Here is an 11,460-nt window from a genome sequence, read left to right as displayed (position 1 = left end):
AAAATAACACATATCATTTTAATATTACCAAAAAAGTATTATAAATAATAATAATTAACAACTTAAAATATCTGAAAGACATTTTAAAAGGGTTAATTTTGTAATTTTATCCATATCACATAAATTAGGACAAAGTGACCAGTAATGTACGTTAATTAAAAGTTACATAAAAATATCATAAATCACAATAATTAATAACTTAAAACATTTTTAAAAAAAATATGAAAATTTGGATGACTCTCCAAATTTCATTTGTGTCACATAAATTGAGACAACAAAAATAACATATATTGGGTCCATTTTAATTTATTTGTCTTTTTTTTTATATTTAAAAATTGCGTAAAAATACTATAAATCATGATAATTGACAACATAAAATATTTCAAAAATGTTGTATGTGGTTAGTCTTATTATGCCTTAAATAACATCAAAGAAAGTACAGGTTTGTGATAAAAAAACTTATTCCTTTATCCACGCAAATAATCGCTTCAAAAACTCGATTATTAGCCCCAAAACATACCATTTATATTATTGGGCCCGTGCATACATTATCTAGTATATAAATAGATAGTATCCATTTAAACAACCCATACAACGCAACCCACTAAAAAATTGACCCGCCCCGCGTTTTCGCTGAACTCTGTATAGCTGGTACGTACCCGCTACTCAAGTCATACTACACCATCCTTGACGAAAAATGGAAGTTATTCAGTGCTTTACAATTTCTTCCATGAAAATATCCTTTCATCTCTAGTATCTGTACTGTCACCTCAACTGTGAAATCTCCTCTCTGTTGCCGGCGACAAAATGAGGGTAGTGACACCGAAATCCCCATCACCGACACTACCCGCCGATCAAAACCGCCTGACGTCTACCCCCGTAGCAGTATCCGCCGGCGGCGTAAGAAACCAAGATGCTGAATTACTCTTCCGTACAAAGCCAATTGCTGAAATCCGAAATGTGGAAGCGGCCACCAGGAAACAGATCCAAGACAAGAGCGAAGAGCTTCGGCAACTCGTCGGCAATCGTTATCGAGATCTCATCGATTCCGCTGATTCCATTGTTCTAATGAAATCCTCATGTGAGTCAATTTCTGCCAATATAGCCGCGATACACCACGGCATTATTCATTCTCTCTCTTCCACCGTTGCTGAATCCCCTAAGTCCGTTGTTTCTTCTGACCCTGCAAAAGCTCGGATTTACGGAATTGCCTGTAGGGTTAAGTATCTTGTTGATACGCCGGAGAATATCTGGGGTTGTCTCGATGAATCAATGTTTTTAGAATCTTCTGCCCGTTACGCCCGTGCTAAACACGTTCACCATAGTTTGCATAGAAATAAGGATTACAAAAGTGTACTGTCCAAATTTCCGTTGCTTCAGCATCAATGGCAAATTGTGGAGAGTTTTAAATTTCAGATCTCGCAGAGAAGCAGAGAGAGATTGTTGGATCAAGCACTTGGCCTCGGGATAAAAGCTTATGCGGATGCTTTAGCTGCAGTTGCTGTCATTGATGAGCTTGATCCCAAACAGGTTCTGACATTATTCCTTGATTCGCGTAAATTGTGTATTTCTCAGAAACTAAATGCATGTTCCAGTGGTAATGCTACTAGCTCCGATGTGATTTTAGTTTATTGTGAGGCATTAAAGATTATTCAAGTTACTGTGGGTCAAGTAGGAGAATTATTCTTGCAAGTGCTAAATGATATGCCTTTGTTTTATAAGACTGTATTGGGTTCACCTCCTGCCTCTCAATTGTTTGGTGGAATACCTAATCCGGATGAGGAAGTGAGGTTGTGGAACTCATTTAGAGATGATCTGCAATCACAAATGGTAATGTTGGATAGGGATTTCGTTTCGAAGGCATGTTCTGATTGGTTGAGGAATTGTGGCAAGGAAACAATGAACAAGATCAATGGCAAATACTTGATCGATGTTATCAGCTGTGGAAAAGAGCTTGCATCTGCTGAGACATTGGTACGGGAAACCATGGAAAATAAGAAGGTCTTAGAAGGGAGTTTGGAATGGCTTAAGAGTGTTTTTGGGTCTGAAATTGAGTTGCCATGGAAGAGAACACGTGAGCTTGTCTTGGGAGGTGATTCGGACCTGTGGGACGAGATATTTGAAGATGCTTTTGTTAGAAGGATGAAAGCAATTATTGATAAAGGATTTGATGAGTTGAGTGGATTGGTTGATGTTGTAGCGTCAGCGCGGGTCATCTCAGGAACTCCTGGTGAGCAGGTCAGTTTTCAGGCATACTTGAATAGATCTTTAAATGGTGGAGGTGTTTGGTTCATGGAACCAAATGGTAAAAAAGTTACCACCATTCCTGGTGCCAAGTCACAGCAGCCCGAGGAGAATGATTTTCGAAGTTGTCTCAATGCTTACTTCGGGGATGAAGTCAGCAGGATTAGAGATGCTGTGGACAGCTGCTGTGAGAGTGTTCTAAAAGACCTGCTAAGCTTCCTGGAGTCTCCCAAGGCATCCTTGAGACTGAAAGATCTGGCCCCATATTTACAAAATAAATGTTACCAAAGTATGTCAGCTATACTAATGGAACTGAAGAGTGAGTTGGATGCTTTGTCTGATAACCTTCAAAACAAAAACTCAATGGACGAGTCAGTGCCATCACCTGCTATACTTGTTGAGCGGTCAATATTTATAGGGCGACTTTTGTTTGCATTCCAGAAGCATTCCAGACACATTCCTGTCATACTTGGGTCACCAAGGTCATGGGTGAGTGAAACTAGAGGGGCTGGCTCGCTTAAGACCCCAACTCTTTTAAGGTACTCTATGCCATCTGTTGACTCCCCAACCTCTGATGGTCCTGGAAATACAATGTTTGATTCACCCAGAAGACAAAGTTCATTGGCTTCTGCTGCTTTGTTCGGAGTGGATGACAGTTCAAGCCCACAGCTTGAAGAGCTAAGTAAAATGACGCAAGATCTTTGCATCAGAGCTTATAATATGTGGATATCTTGGGTTTCTGATGAACTTTCAGTTATCTTATCCCAAAATCTCAAACAGGATGATGCATTGTTGGCAACAACAACCTTGAGAGTAAGTGCTATTCTTAAAACTGTTCTGGCTGGGTTTTCCTAAAGGACTTTACATGTCATTTTTATTCTTATGCTTCCTTTAGATGTTTGTTAATCATACCTGTATTATATTAGTCACTTCTGTCAGTGGTCCTGGTAATTACTTTGCAGCACTTGTTATCAAAGTAACTTGAAAATCACATCTTCTGATCCTGGATTTTGTATAATTTTCTGCTGATAAGTTTTATTATGAATCAATGGGCCCAAATAGACTGGAATGGATATAGAGGATTAGCAGACATTAGTATAGCTGAGACCCCATAGTTTAATACCAGGGGTAGTTGATTCATTAAATTTTAGATTAGGAAATGTTAAATAGAGAGCATCCCCATAGTTTAGCATCCTCTTAAATTTTTGCGAGGACCCTCTCTATTTTTGAGGGCAATGCAAGAAAAAGACAGGCCTTAGGTTTCTGCTAGTTATGGTATAGGAACACTTGTTTGGTGTTTTCTTCATAGGAGGTTACTTAGTTTATAGTTTGGTAAAAAAGTTGTTTTTTTTAATCTAGTCAGGATATCACAAAAGTTATATAAACAGGCATGCCCTATACATCTACTGATGCAATTCTTGATTTCCTTTAAAAACAATAGGCGATTCTCAATTAATTTTGTTTGACTTCTTATGCTGCATATAAAGTTTTATGTCTCACAAATTTATCAAGGAAAGAAAAAAAACATCAACTTTCACAAAGTCAGGGAGTGTTCACTACCTTTTTTTTGTGATAAGGTAAATGATATTATTAACAATGGGAATGAAAGCTCCCATATACAATAGGAATACCAAAAAGTGGAGAATCTACATCAAAACATGATTCTCTACAAAAGACACCCAATCCTTCTGTCAGGTGTAATGCTGTTTGTAAATTCAGTTTAATTGTTTGGATTGATTTGACATCAAATTTATCTCCAAGAGAGAATGACAGGTTTTTTGCTTGTTGTTGTCTAGTACTTGGTATAAAGTAACATTAGAAGATTCCTAACTCTGAACTTGCCTACACAAAAACAAAAATAGATTAGGTGATTTCTTTCCATCTCCAAGTCTTGGTGGGTAGAAGAACATGATATTTGTGTTGGCTGAAAGGTAGCCGATGGATTGGTCAAGGTGCAGGCAAGTTGTCACAGGCACTATCCTTATAGGAAAAGGAAAAAAGAAAAGAAAGCACGCCTATTCCAAAAAACAAAAACAAGGCTTTGATTTTTCTACAGGTTTTGGGTAGAGCGGGTTCCTTGTCATGCCGGGGATGTAAGGCACCAGGTCTTTTTCATGCTTATCCTTGATGGGAATGTAAAGTTGTCTGTATACATATCTTTTTTTCTGGTTTACATAATCCTCTTTCAGCATTCTTTTACACCATGACTAAAAATTATACTGCTTATTGAAAGTGAACCATTACAAGTCATTCATGCTCAGATAATATGCAATACAAGTTTCATCCCCTTCTTCTTTAGTTACTCTAAATTAGTTTATCAAGTTTGTATCTCCTCTTAATTGATAATTGATTGCTATAAGTTGATTTAATCAAGCTTCTTCATCTTAACTTGCGGCAGGGCTGGGAGGAGACTGTTGTTAAGCAAGATCAGTCAAATGAAGGCGAGTCAGAGATGAAGATATTGCTTCCTTCTATGCCTTCTTTGTACATAACCTCTTTTCTATTCCAAGCCTGCGAAGAAATTCAGCGAGTAGGTGGACATGTGCTTGATAAGCCTATTCTGAAAAACTTTGCCTCAAGACTGTTAGATAAGGTATTGAAAGAGTATGCGTTTCTTTTCTTCAATTTTCAATGTTTTTGAGAAATATTACTTGTCATCTTATCATATGGATTATCTTCCATAGTTGTGGGAAGGTATGAAGAGCAAGAAAGTATGATGCCATTTTCCAGAGTTAGTTTCTGCTGGAATCTAATGGACGCCAAAAGGTCCCTCGTTGAAATGACCACACTGTTTGTCTGAAACTTCCCGTGAATTTGATTTCTTGCTTGTCTTATGCTAAGGCCAATTTCTTACTAACCATTCTTTCATTTCCTGTTGCTGATTTCTCTGTGCTTTGCTAAATCTTCTTAGAGATTGTTATTGCTAATATTTGAATTTGGCTCATGATACATTTATCTCTTTTTAATAAAAACCTGGAAGTATGAATCACCAGCATTGGTGATCTTATTCAATTCGTAAAGATTTTGTTTACGTCTCTATAGTTTTGGAAAAGATGTGTGCTATTTTATTTTAATCTTCAGCTTTTTTGAATTTCTACTAAATTATTTTAGTTGCTGACCTCGTAACGTTACCTGTTTTGACATTTCTCTCTAGAGCCTTTTTAAAAAACAGGAAGAAACCAATATGTTTACTCAAGTTTTTCTTGCATATCTGATTTTCTTTTCCTGATGAATTTACTGAATATCTGGTCTTCAAAGCTTGAGCTAGTTATAAAGTTGGATTGTTATAGCCATATTACCCTATCAAGCAGTAAGGAACAGGATTTCTTATTTAAAGATACATCATTTAAAGTTGGGCACATCACCTTATCAAAAAAAAAAAGTTTGGCACATCTAACAACTTAGTCTTTTGGTTGTCTCTTAGAAGTATGGTTGAACAGTTATTGATCTGTAAGACTTTTTTGTAGATCAGCTAAAAGGCTTTACACAGTTCTGTAGTTAGAAATCAAGGTTTTCACTAGTTTTGAAGAATATGAGGTGTGCTGAAAAATGAATAAATAAATCTATGGTAAAAAGAAAGATATGCAGATACCCAAGGGCGTGGCCTAGTGGTCATTGACTTGGGTTGAGTACCATGAGGTCTCAGGTTCAATTCCCATCCCAGCAGAGACAAAAACACTAGGTGATTTCTTTCCATTTGTTCTTGCCTTGGTAGAAGAGTACCTCATATATGTTGTTGTTGGAGGTGGGAGGTATCACGTGGAATCAATCAAGGCGCAAACTGGCCCGGACACCACAATTATAAAAAAATAAAAGAAAAAAGAAGAAAGATATGCATATAAATGAAAAAGAGAGTAGTTATTAGTGACTATCTGGAGGAAGAAACATCATCTTTTTTGGTGATTCTGCATTATACCAACGAGATTTTGTGGTCTATGTTTTTAAAATAAGTGAATACAAGCGGGTTTCCCCACTTTGAGTTTGAGAGGCTATGTTAGAATGTGAAGTGTATATGTGTCCAGATTCATATACATTTTAGATTTAATTCATTTTAATTGAACAAAGAAAATCTTATAGATTATTCTTTAGGATACTCTAGGGTAGTCTGTATTTAATTATAGAATATTCACTTACCTTATAAGAATAGGATTGATTGCTTTTCATATTATAAATAGCCCAAGACTCATCTTATACATTGTAAACTAAAGTCAATGAGAAGTTTCTTCTATGTTTGCACATAGATTGTGTCAACTTTGCTGTTGTTTTACCTCATTATGTGTAGTGTCTACCTTTTGCGATAAGAACCTCAAACTGCTCCACTGACCACTCCCGTGATTCTGTCATAGAGACCAAATACATTTCTCTAATATGGTAGAATCCACCTAAAAACTGCTATCCAGGAGCTTAACAGTGGTTTTCCAACTTTAATCCCCTGGTCACTCAGATTCCCAATATTATGATTTGAGTTGAGGGGATCTTACCACTTGGTTATTTCTCAATTGTCAAAACCATTCAAATGACATGAATCCAGGTTAGCTGATAACTGTGTTGCCTACTGTTTGCTAGATAAGTCTGTAAAGTTCTTTTAACAATTCATCAAAAACGTTCTCATTCTCAGCTACAATTTCTATTTGGTTTGTCTTTTTCCTTTTAGAAGGTACTTGTATCTGATTTGCTTTGAGAGAGCTAATTTATTGTTCTTACGCTTTATAACAATTGATGCTTATGTATTCTGATGACTGTCAAATATTGATAGATGATTCATATTTATGGAGACTTCCTTTCCAGTCAAGAAACCCAGGGATCTCGAGTTTCAGAGAAAGGGGTGTTGCAAGTTCTATTGGATCTAAGATTTGCTTCAGATATCCTCTCTGGTGGTGATTGTAGTGCAAATGAAGAGTCATTGAAAATGCCTAAGGTAAAGCATCCTTTTAGAAGAAAGCAGGATGTACAACTAAACAAGTCAGTCTCCGAAGAGCGTGTCAATGGGTTGATAAGTAGCTTTGCACAAGGACTGGATCCTATTGATTGGCTCACGTAAGCTTTTCCAAACCAGATAAACTCGATGAAAATATTCATGCCGCTATATAAATTTGCTTTTGTACCGCATCTTCAAAATGCTATTCCCTGTTTTCCATTAATGAGACTTTTTTTATTAGGCCTGAATAATAGAAGGTTAATTCATTCTACACAAAAAGAAATGATGAAGTATTTTTGAAAAGATCAAAGTAGAATACAAGGATTAAACAATGACGGGGTTATTTAGTGGGTATAAGTTTATTGGATAAAAAATGGGATATTATACCGGGTATAATAGGAAACACGTGTTTGGCTTAAAGTAGATAAACTTGGATAAAATCACTTTCTTCTAAAAAAAAAAAAAAAACTTGGACAAACTTTTATTTCTAATTTTAATCTTGACTTTCTAAAAAGACTTCGGAGAAAGGCAAATGTCATTTTGTTGTTTTATTCTGGGTTTGTAATCTCGGGATTGTTATCCACATAGCGAATGGTACAAAAATAATACCAGAATTGTGGTGTAAAAAATTCCGGACTGCTAATCCCAAATTAAAAGTTCTACCAAATATGATCACTCTACAAAAATTTCACATGCATTGCTTGCATCCAGTTATAGCTGGAACGTTTCTGATGCAACAGGATTTTAAAAAAGCTTGTGCTGTTATAATGGAACTTCTTTGGTGAATGCCATGTAAAGATGGTTTGTTGCCTGAGAACTGTCTACTTCATACTGTAGGTCCATACCCTTGAGTAGTAATTGTTGCAAAATTCATGGGACTGGTGTGAATACTTTTCTAATTTTTATTTATCATGTTGGGCAGCAAAATGGCTGAAGGAGCATATTATTAGAATGTCATTTATCAACTGCTTCATCTGTCTTTGCATCTTTAACTGCACACTTTGTTGCTAAGGATATATGAAATTACATTCTATTGGTTTTACTCGGATTCTGTTGCCTCTTTTGGTGGAGGTGGAGTGCCATTGGGTGAATAGTAAATTGATGTATTGTGCCTTCTTAATCTAGTTGGTTGACACTTTGGCTGATTTATTTCCAGCTATGAGCCATATCTTTGGGAGAATGAGAGGCAGTCATACCTGAGGCATGCTGTCCTCCTTGGGTTCTTTGTACAGCTTAATCGGATGTATACAGATACTGCACAGAAACTGCCAACCAATTCAGAATCTAACATCATGCGCTGCTCTGCAGTACCTCGCTTCAAATATCTCCCCATCAGGTTGATATTTTTTTAAAATTTTATAAATTACACTGTTCAATTCATTTTCTGTTCAGTTTGTGGTACTCTTTCCCTTGTACCAGGATTTTCCCTCCTTGATTATCGAGATAAAGGGATGAATTTCACACACATGTAGAAATCACATTGCATTCCTTATGTTGGTTATTACATTTTGTTCTCTAAAGTGATCTTCTTTAATGTTCCCTATGTGTAATGGGTTACTACCATTTGTCATGTATCCTTTGATGCAATGTGTAATTTTTTATATTTGTAATTCAGTGCCCCAGCATTGTCTTCAAGAGGGCCAACCAAGGCATCAATCTCAGCATCTATTAATAATGTTTCATCAAGAAGTCCCTGGAAAAGTTACACAAATGACGAACTGTTTCGAAAGGTTGATATTGATGAAAATTCTAGTTCCGGGATAACATCGCCGTTTTTGAAATCATTTATGCAGGTAAATTCTTCTTTGCCTAGTCTCTGTAGAACCTTCCTTCTTTGTAATCCTATTTTATGCCTGCAGTTCCATGCACACCTTCATCTTTTTTTTCTTCTATTAACCAAAAGAGGTGACTTTTCCAAAATATTTTTGAGAGCTAAAGATATATAGGAATAAACAAAACCGTGCAGAAAAAGAAAAATATATTTTTCGTCTTATTTTGTGGATCTTGATTTGTTAACTGTCCTTTAGTTTTGTGTACGATATGTTTCCGCTCAAAATTGCATATTGACCTGTTCCTTGTGATAATCTTATGAATAGACGTGAAGCTTGTCTCACACCTCAGTTTTATGAATTTCATAATATGTGTTTTATGTTTTCTTATTATTTTACTTTGTGACGTTGGCAAATTAGGTGAATAACAAACTTCCATTAAATTGATGATGTAATTTTTCGTACTGGAAGAATGTCTATCGTCAAAGATGCATTATAGAATGATCAACCAGTCTGCTTTGTTTTAAACTGTCCACATTCTTACTAAAAGTGAATACATAAAAATAGGGAGAAATTAATTTGAGAGTTGTTTTGCCTTTTTTTGGCCTTTTTAAAATAATTTCTCCATGATTCTCAAAGGCTAGAGCCTAGACATGTCTTGTTTGCTTTTCCTCATTTTCAACACACTTTGCTACCAAAGCATCTTCTAGTTTATGATGAGAATATAAAGGCTACTTCAGATAAGGTGAGCCTGATATTGTAGCTCCTTATCACAAACAAAGTTCAGGTCTTTGTCATTCAGAGCGTGCACTTTCAGTTATTGGAGCTGTTATTTTAAACTGTGAATCATGAACTGAATTATTGATTTGACTAAATAAGTTGTTTTGCTCATGTAAGCCTGATTTTTGTTACCTACAATATCCAGGTTGGCAGCAAATTTGGCGAGAGCACGCTGAAACTGGGATCAATACTAACTGATGGGCAAGTGGGCAGGTTTGGTGACATATTACCCGTTCAAGCTTCAGGCTTCCATTCCTTCTTCACAACTGCCAGATCAGAGTAACTGTTGAGAAACTTTTAACGAGCTTTATCCAAAACAACAAAATTGAAGTTGACATAGTTGCTTTTGCCGGAAACTGAAAGAGTAATTTAGTAAAAATCAAGAATGTAGGGATGTTGAACATTAGGAGATGGATATTCATTTTTGAGAGGAAGGTATCATTACTTATCGTATTTTTGCAGTCACGGATAAGGGAATTTTACTCTGTAATTTATGATATTGATTGGAACCAGCAGTCGATGAGCTTAATCTGCTTGTACAAAAGAGGATAAACGAAAAGATGTTTCAGTAATGTGTAAAATGATGTTATTCTTTTAATTACATTTCCCATCTACTTATACAATTAGTTGTGTTGAAGTAGGTGAAAGTACTAGGCACAATAAGTATATGAATATATGTGATGCAGGTTAGTAGTATTGTTTTTTTTTTTTTTTCAAGTGTTGGAATGTATAATTCAGTCGGCAAAATGCGATTCAATTAGTGGCCCATGGCAATGTCATATTTGGATTGTATCCCCACACACAGCAGTTCAATAATAAATTAATGACCCACATTTTCCATCAACCAACTGCTTTTTCCCTGTTATTGTCCAATTCTCTGTCACTCATCATCAAAATAAATAAACATGACAGTCTTTATCCTTGAAATTTTTTGTGTGATTTTCATTGTGGAGTTAATCCGTAATCATTCCACTATTCAAGTTGAGCAATGGTTGCGTAAGTAGGTGAATATATGAATTTACATGTAATAATAATTTGAAAACGATATGTATACATTATTTATACTCATACGTTGACAGTGAACTGATCTTATGATTCTTCATTAGTGCGTAGTTTTATTCTTTTGGTTCTAATTCTACTATAATAATAAGGGTTAATAAGAAGAAGAGTTAGTTCCTTTATAAATATTCTTCATACCACTTGACATTGCAATTGAAAATATTATATTTCATAAGAAAGAATTTCAATATTTTGTTATGCTACAAGTTATAAGTTACACTGCTTGGTGTAACTACCTAAGAATTGGGACATTACTGTATCTTATTAAATTCAGATATTATAAACAATACAACTATCAAAAGTGGCACTGCCATGATTGATTTGGGATGAATATAATTCGTTTATCCATAATAGAAGGCTAGGGTTCAAACTTTGAAAAAAAAAAAAACATTTCTTTATTTAATAATTGGCCTTACACAATATTAATTTAAATTAATAACTCAACGCGAATAATACCGAATGCGGTCGAAAAAGTACAAAATAAAGTTGTTCTATTAAATTAATATTTCTTATTCACTCAGACCCTACCACTAACTGAACAAAACAGATACTGTTTGAGTAGCATTGTACTTATTCTATCCAAAGAAGAAACTAAACACACAACATTTTCTTTTACGGGAATGCAAATAAATCAAATGACAGTCGTAAAATAGTTGGCATTTTCTTGCTTTTCTAATTTGAATTTTTTTT

General features: G+C 35.4%; 1 protein-coding gene across 1 annotated transcript; it reads left to right on the top strand.

Moving 5' to 3' along the window:
* Positions 1–662: 662 nt before the first annotated feature.
* On the top strand, positions 663–10,334 carry LOC102589293 (conserved oligomeric Golgi complex subunit 1). The gene is made up of 6 exons (XM_006343011.2): positions 663–3,057; positions 4,643–4,837; positions 7,001–7,281; positions 8,319–8,498; positions 8,778–8,955; positions 9,857–10,334. Exons 1-6 carry the CDS (start codon positions 808–810, stop codon positions 9,992–9,994), a joined length of 3,222 nt encoding a protein of 1,073 aa, XP_006343073.1. The 5' UTR covers positions 663–807; the 3' UTR covers positions 9,995–10,334.
* Positions 10,335–11,460: the final 1,126 nt, after the last annotated feature.

The sequence above is a fragment of the Solanum tuberosum genome, unplaced genomic scaffold, assembly GCF_000226075.1.
Source record: "Solanum tuberosum cultivar DM 1-3 516 R44 unplaced genomic scaffold, SolTub_3.0 scf00040, whole genome shotgun sequence".
NCBI lineage: Eukaryota > Viridiplantae > Streptophyta > Magnoliopsida > Solanales > Solanaceae > Solanum > Solanum tuberosum.
The sequence above is the reverse complement of the archived record's forward strand: the minus strand, read 5'-3'. Positions and strand labels throughout refer to the sequence as shown.